This window comes from Paralichthys olivaceus, chromosome 5 (assembly GCF_024713975.1).
Source record: "Paralichthys olivaceus isolate ysfri-2021 chromosome 5, ASM2471397v2, whole genome shotgun sequence".
Taxonomy (NCBI): Eukaryota; Metazoa; Chordata; class Actinopteri; order Pleuronectiformes; family Paralichthyidae; genus Paralichthys; species Paralichthys olivaceus.
The window spans coordinates 17,794,855-17,819,420 of NC_091097.1; the positions used below are offsets into that span (position 1 = coordinate 17,794,855).

Genomic DNA, 24,566 nt, shown 5'->3' on the forward strand with positions numbered 1-24,566 from the left:
TCAAACCCGCTAGAAAGACTTGAAAAACTGTTGGTTAGACCGGTGATGTTGACGTTGTTATTGAGTGTTTTAAAAACTGATAATTTGAAGTTGTTGAAAATGTCCCTGCAGTATGTTTTTAACCCACCTTCTTGCTCTTTTGTCCCTTTTCTGTTGTTCTCTGCAGTGCCGGAGCACACCAAGTTGAGGCAGAGTCCAGCATTGAAACCACCACCCCCCTTCCCCCTCCCCGCTCACACACATACGTGCACACACAAACACACATACAGTCTTCAGCGATGCCAAGGGGGCCTGATCAGCCTTCTGCCCGCTCTGATAAGCCCCGCCTTGTCACTTCAGACCCTTGAGGCTGTGTCCTCCTGAGCTTCGACTTTTGACCTCCCCTTTGTCGACCTGGGATCCAGAGGTCACCCGTTCTCCACTCAACCCAGGGACGCCCTCCTGCCCAGCCAGGAGCCGCAGCCACAAGCCGCACTCACAGGTAAATTATTAAAAGAAAGATAAGAACTCGAGCACACTGTCGGAGTACTGTGTGTATCTTGAAATGCATTAAGGCACAAGCACACTGTTCACTTTCAAAGAAATGGTTACGTTTGCATTTAAATGGCAGTAAATGTTAAAATGCGTTTTTGCTCACAACTCCTGATGAGTTTCCTCTTATATCTTTTATTGTTTAAACAAAGAAACTGTTACATGATTAAATTCTACTGAGCCAGATTTGTGACAATTTGTGTTTTTAGTTTGCTCTAAACATTTATCCCAGTGGTAATATTCATCTAAAATAGAAATAATATTCATCTTGCAGAAATTACTTAATGTGATGTCTTTCTAAGCACGAAATGGTAATGAAAACTTTGAATGTATATTTTATTCTTTATGTTATCATTTGAATAACTACCTGTGACTGCTAACTTGTGTCTTACCCTGAATACTCTTTACTTGCACGCTCTTCTCACTGCTATTATCTGTTTGCTTGATTCTCAGTGAATGACCTATCAGTCCTAACTAACTTCTCCTCACTCTGTCTGTTTCCCACCTCTATCTCTAACTCCATCTAAGCCCGTTTGACAGTCTTTCCTCTCTCTGTTTCCAGGCATGGCTCCCATACGGGATTCCGTCAGCCACTCCCCTAATCAAACAGGTGACGACACATGGGCTTCTTTCCTCCCCCTATTCCTCTGCCTTCCATTCTTCCTTCCAGTGCCTTACTTTGGCTGTTAGCTTTGAATGTGGAGACACAGTCTAGCCTGACCTTGACTGATGAGAAATGAATGAGTGAGAAAGAGTGTGTGTGTGTGTGTGTGTGTGTGTGTGTGTGTGTGTGTGTGTGTGTGTGTGTGTGTGTGTGTGTGTGTGTGTGTGTGTGTGTGTGTGTGTGTGTGTGTGTGTGTGTGTGTGTGTGTGTGTGTGTGTGGAAAGGGCACAAGAGGAGATGTGGCACACAAACATGATAAGCATTACACACAGGTGGCAGCACTACATGGGAAAGAGGTTTTGATAATCAGAGACACTTTGGGTGACCTATCAATGGGCAGCTGAGTTAATATTGAAATACTAGAACAGGGCTGAGCTGAAGGAAACTGTCCCCCACTCCGTAACCCTAAACCTAGATTTCTAAAAACCTCTGCACCTCTTCATACTTAGATACTTTTGGAGATATGTCAAATGCAGACAAGCTTTAATTTCTAAAGTGAAAATCTGTCTCTTTTCAGTTGCCACCATCTCATCTTCTTTGCCCCCTCCTCCCTCTCCCTCCTTCCATCCAGGCTTCCTCTTTTCACACATAATTGCCACCTCCCCTATGTCCTTCTTTTCTCCTGCTGTTGGGCCTCCTCCACCTCCCTGAATCCCAGTTTATAGCTTTGGCATGCTTTTGGGTCATGCTGTGGTGACAAAATGGTGGCAGCTGTGTCCAGGATCAGACCTGGCGCTGATCATATTCAGAAAGGTTTGGCAGCGGAAGGTTGAAGGGGATAGAAAAATATAAAAGCGACTATGTACAAGGGTATTAAAGCCACATCTGTGATTGAATATATTGCACCAAGGCTGAATTAATAGCTTTCTTGAATGCTTGATTAGATTCAAACGTAAATTCAAAAAATGTTTGGGGAAATCTTCAATCTAATAGTTTTCTCTGCCTTGTCCATCCTTTATCTTCCCAGGTCTGGAGCATCCTGTCTTGGACTCGCAGTATGAGCCTTCCCCTTGGTCCTCTGGCTCTCCCTGCAGCAGTGATAGCAACAGCAACTGGGGCAAAGTCCTAGTGGACGGAAGTACTGACAAACCCAACATCCCCTCTTCAACCAACTCTTCTGTCTGGCCTCCCTCCTCTTCCTCTTTCTCTTGCTCTTCTTCTTCTTCCTCTTCTGGTTGTGGGTCAGGATCAGACCCTGAGCTGGCATCAGAATGCATGGACGCTGAGTCTAGCTCCTCAATTGGCTCAGAGAAAAACCTCTCCGCTGTTGCCGTGACAACAGTGATGATGATGTCAGCAAATGCTTCCTCCTCTGTGTCTTCTACGGCTTCTTCCCCCTCTTCGGTGACATCTGCTATGATGGTCGGCGTTTCTGTGAATGGAGACAGCAACGGAAACAGTCGGCAGGTTATTGGTGGAGGGATGGGAACCATCAGCCCTGCAAATAATGGAAATAACAATATCACAGGGTCCTCCCACTACTCCGTGGCTGGGTCCAGCAGTATTGGCAGCAATAACATGGGTAACCACAACATCAAGCTCGTCAACAGCAGTGGTGTATGGGGCACCCAGTCAGGCAGCAACATGATAACCACAGGTGGAAGCACCCCCTGCATCAATGGAGGGTTAAACCCAAACACTTTAAACCCAAATGCCAACCACGGTGCCTGGCCCCAGAATCCAACCCCAAGCCCAGGGTCCCTGGGCCAACGGCCTCCACAGGCTCAGGGGATAAGTTCCAAACTGGGTATAGCCCCCCAACAGGGCCCCTTGCTGGGCTGGGGTGGCATGGCAGCTCCAGACAACAGCAGTATGATGGAAGTCACTGATGTGAGTAATGGTACAGCAAGCAGCAACAGTGGAAATGGTGGCCTGCAGTCTACCAACCTTAACACTGAATCCAATGGACCAAATAACACTATTATGATGAATACTACTACTACTACTACTAATGCCACAATGACCTCTAGTCCACCAAACTCTACCGCCTCACCCCAACTCAGTGGGGATTGTTCCTGGGGTTCCATTGGAGGAGGGAATGGTGGTCCGATGGCCAATGGAAATCCCTCATCAGCCCCCCAGAACCCCCAAGGAGAGCTGGGGGTTGCTGGGGCCTTCGGTACGCCTTGGGGCGCAACTACCTACCCTGGAGACAAGGGCCCCCCAAATGCAGACACTGTGAACCCACAAAACCCTGCCTTAATGCAGGCTGGAAACCCCCAAATCTCCTCTACTGCTGCTTACAAGAGTAATAATAACCACAATAACACTGGGGCCCCGCGCTGGGACCAGGGGCCTGCCAATAATCCTAACCAGCCTCAGAGCAACTTGTCCTGGGGTGTCGGCTCAAATCAAATCCCAGGCTCTGCAGGCCCAGGCAATGGGAACCAAACTACGATGGGCCCTCCAGCAGGGATACCTCGTCCTTGGGGGAGCAGCGCATCATCTTCGTCCTCAACCTCATCGTCCTCTTCCACATCAAACAACAAGATGTCAAATGGAGAATGGGGATCAGCAGCTCCAGGTAACACCACAGATGCTGGAAATCAGAAAGGAAGCTCAGCCAACAATGGCTGGAAGAGCCTAGAGGATGACGCCATTGGCATGGGAGGTGGAGCAGGTGGAAGCCATGGCCTAGGGAGTGTCACTGGAGGCTGGGGTCGCTCTGGAGGAAGTGAGGGAAGTGGAGAAAGCTCTGGAGGTCAATCTAGCTCAGACAGAGATGGCACTCTGTCAAAAGTAGGAAACCGCAGAAAAGGTACCAATTCTCCAACAGCAGTATCAGCCCCGTCCCGGGCTGATGTGGACCCACGGGTTCTGTCCAACACTGGGTGGGGTCAGACTCCCGTACGGCAAAACACCACCTGGGATGTCAATTCTCCAATTAACATTCAGCCCCAGGGTCCAAGACGAGATGACAGAAAGCACAGTAGTAGTGGCTCCAACTGGGGTACAGCAGGACCGTCAGCTCCTTCCCAGAACTCTGGAGGTATTGATATGTTTAAAAACATTTGATTGATTGCATTGTACTGATATGATTCACAAAACATTGAGAAGAATAACCAGGACTAGGTATTGCAGAAGAAAAAAAGAAAAAACAAACCCTTTCAACCTCCTTTCATTTACTTTCAGGCTGGGGTGGTCGTCCGAACAGCTCAGGTCAGGATGCAGGAGGTTCTGGCTGGGGAGACCAGAGACCAAACTCCAGTTGGGACAGCAAAGTCTCAGCGAGTGGAGGTGGTGGGCAGAGTGGCTGGAATGATGGTTCCAGCTACAAGGGTAGCAACACCAATAGTAACACATGGAGCAACAACTTTAACAAAGATGACAGGTGATTAATGCTTTTTGTATTTCAAGCTCACATTTCATTATCTTTTCCCAACACTATTGCCTGCTGTCTATGTTTTACTGATCCTTTATTTGTTTTTGTTTAGGTCCAATACCTGGACTAATGCGCCCAAAGCGCAGCAGGGCTGGGGTTCCAACAGTGGGAATGGAACTGAAGGGTGGGGTAGCAGTGGAGATGGTGTCAGAGGAGGACCCAACAATCAATGGGGGGAGCCCCAAAAAGGTGCTGGCTCAGTGGGCTGGGACAGCGACAGCGACCGGTCTGGCTCTGGATGTTGGAGCGATCCAAGCCGAACCAACACCAGCAGCAGCAACACCTGGGTCGGGAGTGGAGGATCAAATACTCCAGATCAGAGCGCGTCAAACCAAGGTTCCAACTGGAGTGAATCAGCCCACAAACCCAATTCTCAGAGCCAGAGCCAGGGCCAGGGCTGGGGTGAGCCAATGAAGAACAACCACGGGGCCCAGAACTGGGGTGAGCCGAATCCTAAGCCCTCCAACGAGTGGGGGAAAGGTCCCGAACCACACATGTCCAGAAGCAACCATGGCTCTAACAAGCCCTCAGGTAATTGTGAGGGCTACTTATCAGAACCAGCGTCTCAACAGGATGTTTTTTCATTTATTTATTGGAAGGTTTCACTTAGTTGCATTACTGTGTCATACAGTGAGATCAATGGTACCAAAACTGAATTAGCTCTTTAGAGATTATTACTCAATATCAAGATAAATCAGTGGGACGGCATGAAATTGTCATTATTCCATCAGGCTGGCTGGGAGGCCCCATACCCACAGGAGGTCAGAAGGAGGAAGTGGCTACTGGGTGGGAAGAGCCTTCTCCAGAATCCATACGGCGCCGAATGGAGATCGATGATGGCACCGCAGCTTGGGGAGATCCTGGTAAACACTTAATTTAGTGTTTGTTACCAAGAAGAGCCATGCAAGGCCTAAACAAATCACATGCATTTCCAGACTTCTCCATTTCAGCAGATTGTCAATTGAAGCTGATGACAAAACATTTGAATGAAACTGTCTTCCTAGGCAAAAAAAGTGGTGGATCTGTCAACATGTGGAACAGGACCAGCCAATCAGACCAGGAAAGCAAGGGTCAGTCCTCTCAGCACCAGTCTCATCCAGCACACAACTCCATGCATCCTCCTCAGCCCATGCATCCTCCTGCACAGGAGAATAACTGCACTTCTGGTAAGCTGGGATATTTGTGCATGCACACAATTCACAACTGTATGTTTGGATTTATGCACTTACTAATAATTATTGATTTGCCTATTGAAATACATTGGTAAAATATAAAATTTAACACACATGGCTCTAACACGTGTATAAACAATGATTCTTATTCACTGCTGACTCACTGTATATTTTAGACCTGCAAAGATTTGTTGGCTTGGTTACAACAGATTCTCTGGGTAAATGCCCTGCAGGGATGCTTTCATTTCAACATTCCTGAATGACAGTGTTTCCATCAGTTCCCTAGTTCTGTTGATTCTCAAATGTAAATGTGAATCTGGGTTGCATTAGCTTGCACTTAAAGATTCTGTTTTGTTTTAGTTAATTTCCGAGGTAGGACACGAACCTGTGTATAAATGGCACGAGCATGTAGGTGCAGGCCTGTATGGCTTAAGAATGGATCAGAAAGTCCCACCCACAGGCTCTTTTTAACATACCTGGAATACGGTCTGAAAGGATTTAGATTGTGACTACAGACTTGTGCATGTATACAAAGGCTGACACAATTTGCACAGAAAGATAGACAGGAGACAAACACATGCAGCCGTTCTCTCCCGTCTCCCTCCCTGCAGTTTTGTCTATGTTGAGGGCTTTTTGTGGAGCAGGTTGAGTCATCCCTTTGGAATGCTAAGAGCATCGATTCTTCTCTTCCCTCATTTGCCTTTTTTTTTTTTTTCTTTTTTTTTTTCTTCTTCCTTTCTCTCTCACCCACCAAAGGCTGTAGAAACACAGGCTTTTGTTGGGTTTAAGACAAAAGAGAGAGAGCGAGAGACTGCCAGTGATAGAGGAGGTCTGGTGACTAAGTAATAGGAACGGTTCCAATGTAAAATCTGAACTGAAATGGGTAAGGTTGCAATTCTGTAGAAGTGGGCTGAGAAGGGGAGGGGCTGCAAGGGTTATTCAGGGTTGCTGGTCTAGCGAGCTAACTGGAGATGCTAAGTGGATGGCTAGGAAGGGTGTGGTGAACTAGAGAAGAGCAAACAGAATTGCTTGGAGGACTTTAAATATTTGAGTTAAAATTTAAAAGTCCATATGTCATATTTAATCAACCTGGACTCAAAATCGGAACATTTTATTCTTGTCTTAGTCAAAGGAAAAGATAAACATTTCTCTCCAGACCCAGATTGAGCACTTATGTCAAATGTCAGCCAACTGCTTTCAAATTTAAATTTTTATCCAACTGAGTTTTATGAATTGAGTCTGAAACATAAGCAAATATACTGCAATCTCTTTCTTGCAATATGAGGTGATCAAAATGTGACAGACCTCACAAACGAAAAGAACATGTTACAAAAGCCCTGGGATCCTTCAATTATGATATTCAGTTTTGTCAGGACTGTGTCACTATGGTGTTGATTTAATTTTGTCAGCCTTGGTGGCACTGTAGCAAATATTTGGAGCCTTTTTGCATGTGAAGCGGATTAACTACTGGCGAATAGACCTCACTCAAGTCCAAAACAATCTTCTACATTATGTGCTTTGCCTTAATAACCAGTAGATACACAGTCTACATTAAGCCATCCCATTCAAAATCAACATGGGCTGTGTTTGGCAATGAAAGTGTTTGGTTTGTGTAGCCATGCTAATGCACATGCAAACAAACAAGCAAAAGGTTTCCAGCGTATCTGACCGGTCTACTGACTTTCAGTGACACTAAATCTCCACCCGCAAGCAATGTAGTAATGCCCTGTTGTTTAGAGATACTATTAGATAATGTTATATCACATTATCTTGTTTTGACATCAACACAGTAACACTAAGATGGACATGCAACCCTGTTTATGTGTTGAACATTACAACACATGGATCTATGTGTCCGTTTTTCTGTCGCAGTGTTTATCACGTTAGCTGTGTGTGCATGTGAGTCTCTGTTATGTTTTTGTATTTGTGTGCGAGTGTGCCCAGTCACATGAGCGACACTGGAGCTAGAGGCCACCCCATGATCTGTCCTATTTTTGTGGGGAGGTATCCCTGGCATCTCCCCAAATGCCTCCTGTGGAGGGAGAAAGTAGCAGGTCTGGGTGGTCGGCTGTAACAGGAGCCTTTTGAACTCATACATACACACACTTGAACACATAGTCTCACATTTGAAATTATGTTGGGACCTATGCACATGTCTACATAGCCACCAGAGGGCCATTTACATAAGCAAGCTGGAATTAACTATTTTGCTGAGTGCAGAAGTTTAATAGACACCTGTGATAAGATGTGTTTCTTATGATGAATCAAATAAACACAAATATTGATTTCTATCTAATACTGACAGTAACATTAAATGAGACAGAAACTATATCCTCCATCTTACAGTTAACTCCCTCTTTTTTCTTTCAGGTTGGGGTGAGCCATATCCCAAGCAGAAGGAGTCCTCAACATGGAGGGAGCCTGCCGCTGCGCCGCCACCGCCTGTTTCGGTGGACAACGGGACGTCTGCCTGGGGGAAGCCCATCGACAGCAGCTCCACTTGGGAAAAACCCAGCAGGGACAGCAGAGACTCTGGGCCTGGCTGGGGTGGCCACCATAAGTCTGGTAGGTGACCACATGAACATGAATTTTCAGGGAAAATAACCTGTGAATCCTGAAAGAAGATGTTAATCAGACAAATGGCAATGGTGCAGGACAGATAATTTCCCCTGTTGGTGGTGAACAAAATGAGCAATAAGACCAAATACAGTTTATAGGTTGATTCAGTTTCTTCCTGCCTCCCCTTCCTCTTTGATAGCTCCAGGTCCCAAGCCCATGGAGACATGGTGTGGTGAGGACGGGTCCATGGGCAATAGCTGGGACCAGGAAGAAGAGGTGGAGATTGGCATGTGGAGCAACAGCCAACAGGACAACAGGTCCCATGACCAAAACACCTGGAACTACAAGCAAAAAGCCCCAAACAAGGTAAGTTCACCTCTGTTTGCAACATGAAAACAAAAGTAAAGAAAACTTGAGATGTACTGAAAGTGCCCAAGTCGACGAGTACCCGAATCTATCAACTGATTCGATACCACGTCTGTAGAGTTTTTTTTATGGATTTACTAAGATAAAATATAAATTGTATTTTACTGGAAATCGCTTCTTCTTCCTTGCCGCTCCAAAACAGCAGTTGCACTCTACTGCCACTGGCAAGTACTGGTTTTAGAGCGGAAAAGAAGGTATTTTCTGACCCTAACCCTTTTAGCTGCCTTTATTTATGACAGAGCAATTGATTTGTCTCATCTAGCAGAGTCATAATAAAATATTTTGTCTGCTGTGTTTCAGATGAACAAACCAGTCAACAAACAGGATGAACCCTGGATGAAACCTTTCATGAACCAGTTCAGCAGCATGAACTTTCCTGTAAGTGCCATTTCACATTATTTACTTTGTCTCGAGCTTTGGCCATTTGTAAAACACGTTGTTGCCATGTGTGAAATACTTCCATCTAACCATATTTCTATATTAACTTGAATGTCTAGAACTAAAAGTTTATTTTAAGAGTAAACACATTATTTATCTGTGTCTATGATTAAATGTTCTCATCCTTCTGATGACAGAGAGACTCTCCCGACGACTCCATGAAGACAGGAGTGGGGATGGTGCAGGACAAGCGCATGGACATGGGCAATATGGGAGACTACAACGGAGTTATGGGGAAGAACCCTGGGTCTAGACACCAGCTCCACAAGGAGTCTCCCATGGATCGCAACCCTTACTATGACAAGGTGAGCAGAAACAAAGCCTTTCCCTGGTCAGTATTATAGATGGATATAAAGAATATACTCGATATGGTACGAATGGTCAATCTCCCCACTGTTGTGGTGATCATGAGGTAGGTCTGTGGAAGACTCACTCAGCCCTGTTGCGCCCCACAGTGGTTGTTCTAACACACTGCATTTGATGTGTGGACTTGAAATGGAATATTTCATTTGGTACTAGGTGATGGTATGTTTTAGCATTACAAAAGTTTTACCTGGAAAAAAGCCTCACGTGCTTAAATACAAGGGTTGTGTTATTATGCGGTAATGAATCATTCCCCTTCATCGTCCTGTACAAAGCTGCAGTGGTTTGGCTTTTCTTTTCTTTCTGCAGTATTTTCTGCCTCTTTGTTCTATTTGTTCTTTCTGACTCCCTTTCTCTCATGTCACCTTTTTCTCCCGCTCTCCCATCCTCTCCATCGCTTCATTCTTTCTTTCTTATCCCATCTCGCTCCTTCTACTCTGACACTTTTCCCACATGGTTTCCATTCTGTGCTTGTCCTCACATTTCTTGCTTTTGTCCTCCTCCTTCTATCCTCCTGGGGAAATTAACTCTATTCCTACTTCTCTCCTTCTCTCTCTGTTCCTTTTTGGCTGCTGATGTGCTTCCTGTCCCTCTGTGCTTGCCGTCTGCTGCGCACTTGGCCTTGCTTCTGCAGCTATCCGCTCCCCCCTCTGCTTATGATAGTCTGGCTTCTGATGAGCGCTCCTCCTATCAAAGCATGAGCTATTGCCCTTCCAATTCTGCTCAGCCTGTCCCCTGTCTCAACTCTGAGTCTCCTGCCCGCTGTAGTCCTGGGCCTGCTCGTCAGGTGAGTGTGGAAGGATGAAAAGGGTGATGTGTTTAGGTCTTCAGTTGGATCTTGTGAATTACAAGTTTCAAGAATGCTTGCTTTTGTGTATCCCTTGTTTAGAATGTAAACCCAATGATGGGTGGCAGCAGCGTAGCACAGGGCCGAGGTGGCCCCCAGTCCCAGATCCCCCCCCAACCCAACCTTCGTAACCAAGTGCCTCCACCCATCCTGCCCTCTCAGGTAGCACACGCACTCACACAGATACACACACGAACATTGCTTATCATTATTTTTTTGTCTGCAATGTTTTTCATGTCAGGTCTTGTCACTGAAATAGTTTAAATGTTTGCAGATGCACCATCAGAGCATTTTCAAGACAGAACATGTTTATCCACAAATCACATCGTGGCCTTTCACATTTTCGTGCCTTGTTTCCTACTTTCCATTGGTTTCCTTTATTTCAGAACAGTGTGAGAAGACATTTGCAGGACGTTTATCTTCCCCTGAGATGGATAATTGACTGTTAAGATCATAATACCATCTGATTAGTGGTGGTGTTTATTGTTAACGTGTAGAGTGAGCTCAGGTCAGCGGGGGAGGGAGGACATGAAGCAGGGTAATACAGCACGGTACAAGAATACCCAATGCATAATGTGAGTCTGCCCTGAAGCTGCAGCAGCAATAGGCCATAAGAAGAGATTTTGGAGCGGCCAAGGGGAAACACTGATTCTGATTTAAAAGTAACCTAAGCTATTAAATGTATGTATTTGTCTATACAAAACAGCTCAACGCCTGAGTAAGAGCAGAGATCCTACATTTCCATCAAATGTCAACAGTACAATTTGGTTTTGTGTGAAACCTGCAAGTCGAGGAAAATGCATTCAAACCAGAATCTTGTTTGTGTCAAGGTCCCTCCATCCCTGTTGAAGTACCCAGGAGGTAACGGAGGCCTGAACCCTCTGTTCGGACCTCAGCAGGTGGCTGTGCTCAACCAACTCTCCCAGCTCAACCAGCTGTCGCAGCTCAACCAGATCAACCAGTTACAGGTAGAGTGAACACAAACAAGTGGAGGAATGTGACATTTCCTTTTAGAATTATACTTGATTTTCTAATGATTTCCAAATTACAGTAGTGAATTACAAAATCCTTATTTTCTTGATGCTTAATACAAAGGTGGCAAATATTTGTTTCTTTGAACTGAAGAGAGACAAGACATCTGTTAATTTTTTTTAACAATCTTGTTTTTCTGCAGCGTCTTCTCCTCCAGCAGCAGCAGCAGCAACAGCAGCAACAGAAGGCTCAGAGCCAGAGAGCAATGCCCGTGGGACGACAGCCTGAACAGGTGTGTTTCTAAAAATCTCTCCCGAGTCCTGCTTCACTACGCCCACAGTTGAAGTTATAAAACAGTACAGTGTCTCTAAATGGTGTTGACTTCTGTAACCTCCTGTCTCCAATCCGTAGACACGTCCTATTGGTTCGTCTCCATCAATGATGCAGCCTCCACGTCACCTGGACCCCTCTTTGCTAAAACAGGCCCCACCTCACAAACCGTACCTGGATAACTACATGTCCCACAATACACCTGATATGCAGAAGGATGCTGCCTCTCTTGGATCCTTCAGCAACTTCCCTTTAAGTATGTCTGCAACTATCAGTCTTTTTCACTCACTTATATTTGACAGTGTAAACAACCCTTTTGTTCAAACTCCACCATTAAATTTCAGATTAATTGATTGAAATTCTTCTGTTTCCTCCTTCGTCAGGCTTGAACTCTAACCTGAATGTATCCCTGGACATGGGTGTTAGTGGCGGTAGTAGTGGCGGCGGAGCTGTGAGCTACAAAGAGCCGCCCCAGTCCAGAATGAAGAAACTGTGGGCTACTGACCCTCTGGAGCAGAACAGCAAATCTGGTACAGATTATACTGAAGATGACATTACATGCTGTAGCATCTCACTGGCCTGTTAATATTTTTTTACAGTGTGATTACAGTTGTTTGTTCAATAGTTTTTATTGTAATGATGCTGCTCTGGCCATTGAAACCTTGTTTGTATAAAAGAAATACTGATATGAAATTGGCTCTGTGGTGAAAACTGAACTTGTTATATTGGGAGTGTTCCCTTACCACCTGTTTGTGTTCATCCCTCAGGTGCTATGTCGTCTGGGCTGCGTCTGGAGGACTCTCCCTTCTATGACTTCCTGTCTCCTGGCCCGTCTCCCCTGAGTCCTCCCGGCCAATCAATGGGCTCGGTGGGCGACGGCTGGCCGCCCCGTGCCAACTCCCCCCCGCCCCATGGAAACACTGTCACCTGGCCCCCAGGTAGACTTGCTTACACAAGCTCAAACATAAAAAGCAGAAAAATGTTTTGCTGTTGCTAATCACTGTGTCTGTGCTTGTTTGTGTGCAGAGTTCCGGCCCGGGGAGCCCTGGAAAGGTTACCCTAACATTGACCCTGAGACTGACCCCTACGTGACCCCCGGCAGTGTCATCAACAACCTCTCCATCAACACCGTCCGTGACACAGACCACCTCAGGGACAGGAACAACGGTAGCTCGCAAAACAAAACATTTAAAGAGAAGTTTTGATGGGAATAATTTTCAGTTGTAGCCCAATAGAAATGTGTAGGTGTGTTTTTGCATTAACCTAATTTTTTAAATTCCAAACTTAAAATTAGATGTCATAATGTAAGAAATCGTGAACCTGAATTAACTCAGTGACAGACTTGAAGGAATGTGTAATTTGCTCCTCAGCAGATTTAAGGATTGAGATTTTAAAGGGCGCTATTGCTGCTGCTGCTGCTGCAACCTAAACACTAACCCTCATCTTCATCATTCCCAGGGCCATCCTCATCACTGAACACCACGATGCCTTCTAACAGTGCCTGGTCATCCATTCGTGCCTCCAGCCACAGCGGTTCCCTCACCAGTACAGCACAAAGCACTTCAGGTATGTAGTTTCACCCTGAGACGTCTTGTTTACTCCTCCCCCTCACTAAGGCCACAAGTCTTTGAGACAGACGACCATCCGATCCATGAAAATAGTCTGGACTGATGTAAAAAGTTTCACTTTGCTCTCGTCCCCCTCACAGCCAGATCCAGCGAGTCAAAGTGGTCTCCCGGTGGCGGTTCTGTGTCCAACTCCTCCCTAGCCCATGAGCTGTGGAAGGTCCCCCTGCCACCCAAGGCGTTGTCCGTGGCACCCCCCTCCAGACCTCCACCTGGCCTCACCAGCCAGAAGCCCAGTCCTGCTTCCTCTGGCTGGGATGCCTCTTCCCTGAGGTTGGGGGGTTGGGGCTCCACTGAGTCCAGATACACACCTGGTAAGAGCTTGTGACACTAAGTCAAAGAAAAACTATCTCCATTTAAATTTTATCTTATTATTAAACTTTGACATACTTGCATTTTACCAACAATGCACATTGCTTCACCCGATAATCATCACACTATGTGCATTGACAGGTTCCAGTTGGGGTGACAGCAGCAGCAGCTCAGTGAGAACCCAATGGCTTGTTCTGAAAAATCTCACACCTCAGGTACTCCCACGTGAATTTAACATCTACTACTTTATATTTCAATTATGTAGCTCAGGATATTTTTTTAGAAAACTTACCTTGGATGTCTGTTTCCCCTCAGATTGACGGCTCTACCCTGAGGACCTTGTGCATGCAGCACGGCCCTCTGATCACATTCCACCTCAACCTGCCACATGGTAACGCTGTGGTATGCTACAGCTCCAAGGACGAGGCCGCCAAGGCCCAGAAGAGCCTGCACATGTAAGTTTCAGAAAGAGGAAGCTGTCACTATGACTGCAGGACAAATGGTAGGTCAACAAAGTTGGTCTCCACTGCTGAACGTTTGTAAATTCTAAAACTACTGAAAAGATCAGGGGTAGGAAAGTCATTTCATTGTTGACCTTCTTTGTGGAAACACAGATTTGCATCAACAAGGTACAGTGTGCGTGTGTCTGATAGTGAATTGTGGCTGCAGGATGGTTGGAAACTGCACACACACGCTCACACACTTATCTGGCGTCTCTCTGCAGGTGTGTTTTGGGGAACACTACCATTCTGGCTGAGTTTGCCAGCGAGGAGGAAATCAACCGTTTCTTTGCACAAGGGCAGTCATTGGCCACTCCCTCCTCCGGCTGGCAGGCCATCGGCTCCTCTCAGACCAGAATGGATCAGTCTCACCCCTTTCCCAGCCGCGCTCCTGAACCGAACCAGTGGAACAGCAGCGATCTACACAGCTCCTCCCTCTGGGGCGGGCCCAACTATTCCAGTAGCCTGTGGGGGAGCCCCAGTGGCACCGAGGCAGGGAGGATCAGCAGCCCTTCTCCAATCAGCTCCTTCCTCCCGGTGGATCACCTGACAGGGGGTGGGGACTCCATGTGATGGGCCTGCCAATCAAACTGGCTGGGGGAAGGGTCAGTAGAGAATTATCAATAATCAGCAGAAGAAAATGAAAAAAAAAAAGTAGTTAAAAACACAAAGGCACTAGTTGGACTCTTTCTCACTTACAAGATATTCAACAAAACGGGGTCTCCCCGTGGAATACAAGTTACGTTTCTCTCTCTGCACATATGTCCACTTTGTTTTAGCCCAAAAACATATCAGTCGGAATACTTGAATCATGCAGGCCAATTCTATAATGTGAACAGATGGATATTTGCTTCCAGGTAGTGCTCTTTCAGACCGAAAAAAGCTTCAATCGAGCTCATTATTATATATATATATATTTTTTGTTTCATTCATCATGTTTATTTGAATTCCAATTCTTTTTATTTGTTTTTTTTTTTTTTTTTTGCATTTGTTTGCTGACAATGTTGGAGTATGAGCTTTTTTAACTTTGCACTGAATGTGGTTTTTTCTCAGTATATATAATCTGCAATATAGAGGGAGCAGCCAGTTTTTCCAGTGTAGCTGTTTACTCATTGAGGTCCTTACCGTATGTGTGTATACCTGTGCACACGCACGTGTGTGGAAGTACTTTGTGTGTGATTGCGTGTGTGACTGAGTATGTGTGCGCTCCTCTCTGCCTTGGCACGCCTACCTTACTGCGTTGTCGTGGAGTTCAAGATCAACAGATAGTAAAAGAAGAGTAAAAGCTGACTTAGGAGGATTATCTGGTGATAGTAAAAGTGACATTAAAAAAAAAGTATTGCACCAATTTTGTTTTAAAACTAAAGAACGTTGAGCTCTGCAGTGCAAAGGACTGTAGCCGCAGCTGGGACTAGCAAACCCCGCCCACCTTAATATAGGGGCGGGGTCTATCTAGCAAGCCCTCCCGCGAGCCCCCTAGTGGGCAGAGGGGGGGGAACAGCACTTTCAGAATAGGCTTTCAATGTTTTGGAGGTGCCACACCGCAACCTCTTGTTTACAAGACTTAGGAGGCGAAACGTGTGTTCATTCTTCATTTTAAAGAGAAGATGGAATAAAATAAAAAATACACAAAAAAAAAATTCAAAATCATTTTTAAAAAAAAAAAAGAAAAAAATCTTAAAAAAAAAAAAAGAAAAACAAAAAAATTTACACTCTTACTGAGGATGAAGATGATGCTTTGTAACTCTGGGAATTCGGATCAGTGTTTTTGGCCATGGCGTTGGTTATTTGAACTATTCCTCTTGTCTGCTAAATAACCAGCAATGGTTCTCAGGAAATCAAGCCAGTTTTCCCCCCCTTGTAGTTGAATAAAAAAAAAACTACTACTCCTTGTAGGAAAGGAAAATCCAACTTCTAGCACTGAAAACGATGTATAGGTCTGTAAAAAAAAGAATTCTCTGCCAAATAACTGCTTTAAGCTGGAGAAGCTCAACACACTGCTTTCAATATGCTGTCTTTTGGGGGGGGAGGGGGTCCTAATGTTGGGGGGGGTGGAGGGCGAGCTGTAGAAAAGTCAACGCTCCTTCTCTCCTCCTCTTCCGCCACTCCTCCACTCCACTGATGTAAAAAAGAAAAAGAAAAAAATCAAAAGTGGGGAGTGTTTAACTGTGTGAGTGTGTGATTGTCAGTGGAAGATGTTTTCTTGTCGGACTTAAAAACCAAGAGAAAGGCGAATCTGTATCTATGCATACTGTAGCCTCTCACATGGCCTACTGAGAGGCGTTTTTTTTTTCTTTTCCCGTGTCTCAAAATGTTTTAAATGTTTCATCGAGTACAACAAAATGACAAATATTACTTGCTTTTTTTCTTTTCTTTTCCCTTTTTGTTTTGTTTTTTAATCGCGCTCATTGCCACAAATGGTGTTTTGAAAAAAGGAAAGAAGAAAAAAATCGTTTTGGTTGAAGATAATATTTTAACAGTGCAAAAGTCGTCCACATTTCATTGCCTTGATCCTAATTGTGTCCGAAGATGCAACAACAAGTCAAGTGGCTTCTACCTGTTTACAAATAGAATATGATTGTATTGTTGAACTGTTTTATTTGTTTTTTCCTTTGGGTGTGGGGTTGGGAGGGGGGGGGTACTCATCTGAAGTTCCTGATCTGATGAATTGTGTGTGTGTGTGTGTGTGTGTGTGTGTGTGTGTGTGTGGATGTTGATGTGTGTGTGTGTGTGGATGTTGATGTGTGTGTGTGTGTGTGGATGTTGATGTGTGTGTGTGTGTGGATGTTGATGTGTGTGTGGATGTTGATGTGTGTGTGCGCGGATGCTCTGTACCGGCAGATGTGATTTCTTCCGCTGCGGGGGAAGGGGTCGGCGTGAGGGCGGGAGTCGTGGTCATGTGTGCGATTAGCGTGAATGTAAATCCACCAGTGGTGTTTGTCAACAAAAAACACGTGTGAATAATAGAATTGCATAAATACCAGTGATTGTTTAGTAACTATGATGCACAATTTTTTCGGGGAAAAACAAAAGCTTCAATGAGTGCGTGAACTAGAAGTCAGCATTAGCGAAGCCATGGACCTTAATTTCTTTTCTTCATCGTGTAATTATTCTGTGTTAAGCCTGTTGTGTGTGTGTGTGTGTGTGTTTTCCCTCTTCAATATTGGTTTTTATTTCAGAAATACTAAACACGTTGGCTTTAGTTGTGTTTTTAAGTTTAGCCGTGAATATTTAACAACTTCAGAGCTTACGTAGTGAGACAGAACCTTGAGTATTAGCCAGACTTGACAGTGGTGTGTGCCAGTATTGAACTGCTCTCTACCAAATAATTCAATTATACAAAAGATTAGTTTACTTAATTCCAGATCTTTTTTTTTGCTTAAACTATATATATATATATAAATATATCTTATTTGTATTTGTTTATGTCTTGTTTAACAAATGTTAGCAAGTGGAACATCTGAACCATGTTTGTCATTTGTTTTTTTGAGTTAACTTAATTTGACAAATTGAACTGAGGAGCCTTGGATTTTGCACTTGGGTGGATCGGAGGAAAGGCCGGCCGGTCGGTCAGACGGTGGCGCTGTTTGAATTTTCAGGCCTGTCTGAGGGAGACTGTGCATCAATGAGAGTATTGTGACAGGGTGGTGTGTGTGTGTGTGTGTGTCTTTCTATGGTTGTGTGGAAAAAATTAGGTTTGAAACCATCGTTGTGAGGACGTTTTGGTCAGTCCTCACAACCTCAAAGGGCTGTTTGAGGGTTAACACTGTTGTTGGGCAAAGGTTAGACATCTCTTTGTAATGGTTAATGTCAGGGTAGGGAATGCATTGTGGCCCTGCTCATTCCCGGCCTCTTAAGTCAATCTGTGGACAGTGGACAGAGTGTGTCAGTTCACACCTGACATCAGAATGTGTCTCCACATGCGTGTCGAGTGTCTGCCGGTGATCGGATCCTCACTTTGCTGCTCCATATGCAAATAAATACAAACGTCATTTCTTTTGTTTGCAGAGTCAAATGTTGCTCTATACCTGTAGGAAGCAGCAGTGCACTTGTGTAGGAGTCAGTGCAGACTGAGGCTTGCACTTGTTCCAGACTAATCCCCCTGATCCTTGACTCTTAGTCCCTTTCTCTGTTGTCCAGGAAACATCTGTAGCTCACAGCAGCTCCTATTGAAGTAAGAGTATTTACATCTCAAATTTATAATCAGTGCATCTTGGGTACGTTCACACCAGGTATGAGCAGGGTCCCTGTATATGAGTGTTCTCACAACTTGTGTGTGTGTCTGTTCTCAAGTTGTGTGTAAGCTGTGGTTAGAGACGTTGGTGCTTTGTTGGTCCCGGTGAGGGAGTGAGAGAAGGGTGAGGGGGGTGTTGTCCCCCTCCCCAAGTTTACCTCTCCCTGTTGGCTGGGCGGGCCGGTCAGAGCGGTGACCACGCCGCCTGAGCTGAGCCAGAATGTAGCTGCAAACGGTTTTAAGAATCACAAAGGGCGAGCGGAGCCTCGATCTCTGGCACCTGATCAGCCTCAAACTCAGAGCCATTATGCGGAAAAGTGAAATAAAGCAGCCACTGCTCATTGTATTTGAATAAGTATTCTGCAACTGTCCTGACTGTGCCTGGTTGTCATGGTGATAGACGGTGGTCACTGCCGTGGAGATGCTTGCATCTTGAGGCCGACTGAAACAAGGCTTCTCGTTTGCCCACGGTCACTCAGGCGAGGGGATGTGACCTGTGATCAGCTGCTTCCTCCGGGCGTTTCAGGGACACAGAGTTGCACTTGCCTCTTTGCTGACTTATCCAGGATCAGCGCTCCCTCTCCGACTCCTATGCTTAACTACAGGAAAGGGGAAACAAAACTGACAGGGGGTCTGGGGGAAAGTGAACGCTAAAATAGTCTATATTCCCTTTCCTCTCTTGATGGAATTCTTTTACACTTCGTTCATTCTGATTTTTGCAGCGCTCCTCTCTTAGTGCTGATCTGGGAGCAGTTAAAACTCTCCTGTGAGGAGGCAGTGCTGCTCTGCTGTTAGAGAAGGGACAAGCAATGTCTGTAAACCGCCTCCCATTGATGTTGACGTTACCTTTTGGTTCCCAGCTTGATCTTTCTCTGTGGCTGTCTCGTCCAATCTACTGTTCAGTGTGTGTGTGTGTGTGTGAGAAGAGTGAAAACCCAGTCTCGTACAGAAACTGTGTTCAAACACAGAATCATGCCAAATTGAGGAGGGGGGGTGAGAGGGAAGGAAAGGGATCGATGATTTTATTTTGTTTTTCTTTGTTATTTTGTGTGTGTGTGCGTGTGTGTATTTAAAAAGCTGGACAATGTTAAATGCTTGAAGAAAATGTCATTTGCAAAAGGATGATGTGAGGAAAATCTTTTCAGTGAGTGATAACCACCATGAGCAATGTACAATCCCCAGGGCTGCCAAGCAGCTTCCCGACAGGGCCAGATGAGGGGAAGGAAGGAAGGATAGAGGAAAGAGGAGGGAAGCTGGCTGGTGATACTCTACTACTTTTTAATATTTAAGAAAAATAATGTGACTTCTGTTTTTCTCTTGAATTAACTATCCTGTGAGCAAATGCTATATTACATCATAACACACACCCAACGGCTCCTACTGTCGAACAAAAGCGCGAAGGCTGTTTTTTTGTAACACACAAAAAAAACTCAAAACAAAACAAAAGAGAAAAAAACTGTGAGAATCTGCTGTTTGTCATTTTACATTTAGTATGAATACACACAAACAAACCCTGAAAAGCTTTAGTCTAACCAGCACAAAGATGTGGGCGGGCGGGCGGGGTGATATCCGGGTGGGTGGGTGGGTACAGTACAGAGGGTGGGGGTGGGTGTTGCTCAGAGAGACTATGCAGTGGAGTGTTGAACCCAGGCTTCCATGTCCACCTTGGGTTTTTTTGCTTTCTTTAAATAAAAACGAGAAAAACCTTAAAAAACAACAAACAAAAAAAAAACAGCTGAGATGGGATTCCCAATAATATTCCTCAAAACATGTTGTGCCATCATTGAATCGTACTAATAATAATAAAAGCTGAAAAAAACCTTTATTACCTAGCAACCGCCGGGCCAGTTGTAGCAGGAGAGGAGGACAGGTTAACATTTGCAAAGTCCATGTCTTTATTTTCACAGCTCGTCGCCTCCTCGATAGGCTGAGGGGCAGGGGCGCCCGTGAAAACTGCAAATTTTACACAACTACAATGTTTTTTATAGAGATTCTATCAATCCACAGTGTGTAGTTGGATTCACGTGTAAACCTATTATGCACATTGCTTTGGGAGACTGTTGAAACTATATAATATATGAGAAATATAAACGTACAGTGTCTATAATCAATGAGAGGGCGAAGTCTTCCTCTCGTACAAACAACACAGGAAGTACCTTTTTATTTTCAAACGTCTTCCTCTGGTCATCAAAGAATTTTATCCTAAACTTCGGGGGAAACTGCACTTTTTGAAGGACAATCTTTATTTGTATGGGTATAAGAATTGACAAAAATGAAGACGCCTGATATTACAAGGTATAGAAAACCAACTCCAGTGTGCTCTAATAATGAATGTCTCCTCTGATGCTGTCTGTCTATTTGGTTTCATTTACTCTTTATTCTCCTTTTGTTGCTTGGTTTGTTATGTTTTTTTTTTTTCTCCTTATTTTTCTGGATTTTAGTGCTCTTAAGAGAATCTGTACTAAGGTGTAGAGTAGTAGGTAGTAGGTCTTCTGTTGGCTGTACTCGTATACTGATTACTGTTTGTAACCCTCTGGCTCCTGCAGCCAGCATACAAAGCTGTATAACTTGGGTACAACCCTCAATAAAAGACTAACAATGACCGTGGTCACGTCCTGGACTCTTTATTTCTCTTCATCCGCGTGTTGGTAAAAGTAGAAGCATGAATCTGTGACGGCTTTTAACCGATGAGCTGTTTAAAGTCGACCTAAAGTTTCACTTCCATGTTTTTGTTTCGAGCATAGACTGTAAATCAATATCCCAGTCATGAACTCCACCATCTTGTGGCCTTCGAGCTCAGTAATTCGTAGAAGCAATAGAGGGGATGGAAACTTTAGTTTCGAGCTGTCAAACATGACGTCTCATCTTGTTTTCAAATCAGAACGATTCACTTTAAATCAAATAATTAGAACCAAACTCAAAAATAAAAAAAATACATTTGAAGATCCATGTGTCATAAGAACTCTGTCAATGACAGAAACCTTCTTTTAGAGATATATTTAATGTGTACTTTAACTTCTCACATCCCACCCACTAACATGGAGGAGGGGTTTGACATACACCAGGGGGCAATCCCGACGCTTTGGCTCCACTTTTGTGTCGTCTTTGTATGAAGTCTGGTTTTGGTTAAAACCATAAAAGACATAATAAAATAGGTCTGACTGTAAAAACACTGCATCCTACATCATTACCCATAACTCCCACAAATCTTTCAGCAAATGTTCCGTTATTCAGGTGTCCTGCCACCGTCTGTTATTGTCGTTTGGTCTACAGTCACTTTGGACTCATGAGAAGCCAACATCCTTATTACGTATGAAATGGATGATTGTGGGGGAAAGGTAACACAGCAAGAGGGAGAATGGGGAAATTCGTTAATTTTCTTTTTCTGTTCTCGCTGTGTAATTTTTCATGTTGGCTGTTAGTGATTGAGCTGTTTATCATGACAGGTGATACCTGCAGCAATGAATTATGGACAAAAGAAGTGAAGGACGTAAGAATTCACTTCTTAATCCTCTCAGACATGATCAGCTCATTTTTAATGTGTTGGGAAAATGTCTTTATATTTTAAACATGTTGAAATACAAAAACCAAACTAAAACCTCTTACTCTAAAAATCACATTCTGATTTTAACTTGAGCCTAAGTAGATATGTGCATAAGTTACTTTGCCCCCTGGAGTTGGTAACTGGTGTTTCAGCACAATCAATTAGTGAAAGATTTCAAATATCAGAGCCACAACTCAAACGTACACAACATGTGTCTTTATTGATCTATTCATGAGAAATTATACATCGGAACAACTTGGAGCTGAAACAGCAACAACAAAATCAAAACTGTGATATAACCTTGTGTAATATTTTGTTTTCTCCCCTAAAGCACATGTTCATTAAATACAGTTAAACACGAGACACGGCAGCTGACGCCAATGATGCCGCAACAAACAGAAGAGCTGACGAGGGAGGAAGTGGGAAATGTTTTGGCGCCCGTCTGCTTCACAAGTACTTCCTGTGTGGATCATGTTGGGGTCAACATCTCTGGAAGAAAAAGAAATGTATACCATTAAATTGTGAGGGAGGGAGGGAGGGAGGGGGTGTGTGTAAGACGAGTGAGGCGTACCGCTGTAGTGACCAATAAGAATTGATTATTCATAAACATCCTTCTTGTCTGCGATGTACTGTACAATCTCCTCAGGAGTCATCAGCTTCTCTGCTTCTGCATCTGGGATTTCAAAGCCTGAGAAAGAAGAAACACACACTGAGTAAAAGATCCAACAAACACGTCTCTAACTGTTCGGAACTGTGCTTCAGAGCAGATGTTGAGGTTCTGGGGTGAAAACAGGACAAAGAGTTTTCAGACTAATCAAAGAATAAGTAGTTTATTTCTCAGTTTCATTGCTTAGATACAGTTTTTAATGGCCTACTTTTAATTTCCCTTTTCTGAACACAAACTCGCACTGGAAAAGACAATCAGCGGCATCGTACATCGTTACTTTTCAAAGCTCTTGCCTCAACCATCAATTAGTAGATTTCCGTAAAGATTACTGAGCGAGCAGCTGCTGCACAAACAGAACGTGAATTAACTCACCAAACTCATCCTCCATGGCCATGATGATCTCCACCTGGTCCAAGCTGTCCAGACCCAGGTCTTTCATGAAGTGGGAGGATGTCATCAGCTGCGGAGCGGAAATCAAAACTTACATTAACAAATACATCATTAGTGACAGAAGACTCAACCACTGTCAGAGCTCAACGTGTCGGTCTGACACACTCACCCTCTCTGGGTTGATCTTGTCGTAGAGCTTGAGCACATACATGACGCGGTCTTTGATGGTCTCTATGGTGAGGGGGGGCATGTCTCCATACTGTCGGCACAAGACGCCCACTGAGGAGACCTGAGGAGGAGGAGAGAGCGTCTGAGACAGAGCTGACGGGGAAGCGTGAAGACAGGTGTGGGACAAACTGCTGTAGAAACAAGCTGACACCAAACTGTGCTCCATGAGTCGTGCTGACGACAAGTCTGGAAGTAACAGCTCATAATAATATTTTTATTATATAGTTATTTCCTAAACAACGTTACAAAGTATTTTACAAAGAAGAAACGATGATGGATAAAATAATACACATGGGAAATGAGATGGTTGTCTAACTTTGACATACACAAATTGACACCTGGGAGTTTCTCAATGATGTGTGTGTAGTGTGGATGAAGTTTTCCTTTATTTTGACTAATTCAAGAGTTTCTCCTTCATTTAACTATTTTCCTGACTTCAGTTGACTCACACTCACACACAAGTTTAAATGATCACGTTTCCCAATTACAATAAACACACTAACCCAACAACACACGAACCTCCGCCTGAGGATCACACGTTTTACAATCTGAGCTCTTGTGCTTCATGCAGCAGAACGAACCACACATTGTCTACAGGCGGATGCGTGCCTGTGCAGGATGATTGTAAACTGCAGGAGACACGAGAGAAGCAACACAAACGTGTGTCAATGAACTCAAGTCAACTCTGCTAGCTAGCTCGTTAGCCAACAACAAAACATGGCTGATGTGTGAGCAGAACAACGACACGTTTCCTGGACTAAAGGCTGAATTGGAACCCGGTGGACGATCACCGGTGTGATGATGAAGCGTCTTCACGCCACCGCGGGCTCTGACAGACGAGGTGAGGCGGACACATTTGAAAGGCGTCGGTAGGTCACAGCGTCGCGCGCTAGGCCACGACGGCTCAATGTTACCGGGGGACTCACCGGGCTCTGGCCGAGCCACCGCGTCCTCCGGCTGCCTGCGGCGAAGGAGACGGGTCGGTGGAGGGCTGCTGCGGGGGCGACAGCGGCTCGGACCGCCGGGCTGCCGGAGCAGAGCCGCAGGGAGGGCCGGGCGAGAGAGCGGACACACTGCGTCAGGACACGAGCCGCCATGACGGAGAGAGGTGACTGGAGCTCCCGGCGTGCAACGCGAGGAAGAAACAGGGTCAAGGGCTCCGCAGTGCGCATGCGCACGAAACTGCGTATTTATTTATTCTGCGGTTTTTTTTTATTTTCTTTTTAGGTTTTACTGCGTCATTCACTGAAATTATATATTTTAAATAATTTTAAATGATTAAAAAAAAATGTATTAAAGGTGCGAAATAGCTTGGATTCACCCGAGGAAAAGACAATCGAGCGCAGAGCAATGTTACGGATTAATAATAATAATACTTTTAA

The 24,566-nt window shown here is 44.6% G+C and overlaps 2 protein-coding genes across 6 annotated transcripts in view; one reads left to right on the forward strand and one right to left on the reverse strand.

The window, feature by feature from the left end:
• LOC109639515 (trinucleotide repeat containing adaptor 6A) overlaps positions 1-16,447 on the forward strand; it is a 43,078-nt gene extending 26,631 nt beyond the window's left edge. For 2 of the 5 annotated variants that reach the window (XM_069525602.1, XM_069525601.1), the window contains exons 4-27: positions 167-481; positions 1,094-1,141; positions 2,163-4,184; positions 4,328-4,526; positions 4,630-5,108; positions 5,309-5,440; positions 5,582-5,743; positions 8,120-8,314; positions 8,508-8,674; positions 9,035-9,112; positions 9,310-9,477; positions 10,170-10,322; positions 10,425-10,544; positions 11,213-11,350; positions 11,557-11,646; positions 11,766-11,940; positions 12,068-12,214; positions 12,452-12,622; positions 12,711-12,851; positions 13,143-13,250; positions 13,393-13,623; positions 13,763-13,836; positions 13,937-14,076; positions 14,346-16,447. In XM_069525602.1, the coding sequence (XP_069381703.1) occupies positions 1,096-1,141; positions 2,163-4,184; positions 4,328-4,526; positions 4,630-5,108; positions 5,309-5,440; positions 5,582-5,743; positions 8,120-8,314; positions 8,508-8,674; positions 9,035-9,112; positions 9,310-9,477; positions 10,170-10,322; positions 10,425-10,544; positions 11,213-11,350; positions 11,557-11,646; positions 11,766-11,940; positions 12,068-12,214; positions 12,452-12,622; positions 12,711-12,851; positions 13,143-13,250; positions 13,393-13,623; positions 13,763-13,836; positions 13,937-14,076; positions 14,346-14,694 (5,685 nt within the window). In that variant the 5' untranslated portion in view covers positions 167-481; positions 1,094-1,095 and the 3' untranslated portion in view covers positions 14,695-16,447. The remainder of the gene's footprint in view (positions 1-166; positions 482-1,093; positions 1,142-2,162; positions 4,185-4,327; positions 4,527-4,629; positions 5,109-5,308; positions 5,441-5,581; positions 5,744-8,119; positions 8,315-8,507; positions 8,675-9,034; positions 9,113-9,309; positions 9,478-10,169; positions 10,323-10,424; positions 10,545-11,212; positions 11,351-11,556; positions 11,647-11,765; positions 11,941-12,067; positions 12,215-12,451; positions 12,623-12,710; positions 12,852-13,142; positions 13,251-13,392; positions 13,624-13,762; positions 13,837-13,936; positions 14,077-14,345) is intronic. The other 3 variants (XM_020103015.2, XM_069525604.1, XM_020103017.2) reach the window with 3 other exon arrangements.
• Positions 16,448-22,100: 5,653 nt separating this feature from the next.
• On the reverse strand, positions 22,101-24,398 carry ndufab1b (NADH:ubiquinone oxidoreductase subunit AB1b). The gene is made up of 5 exons (XM_020106526.2): positions 24,111-24,398; positions 23,126-23,245; positions 22,939-23,026; positions 22,471-22,587; positions 22,101-22,388 (listed from the first exon to the last, which is right to left on the reverse strand). The coding sequence occupies exons 1-4, from the start codon at positions 24,354-24,356 to the stop codon at positions 22,496-22,498; spliced, it is 546 nt and encodes a 181-aa protein (XP_019962085.2). The 5' UTR covers positions 24,357-24,398; the 3' UTR covers positions 22,101-22,388; positions 22,471-22,495.
• Between the last annotated feature and the right edge of the window lie 168 nt (positions 24,399-24,566).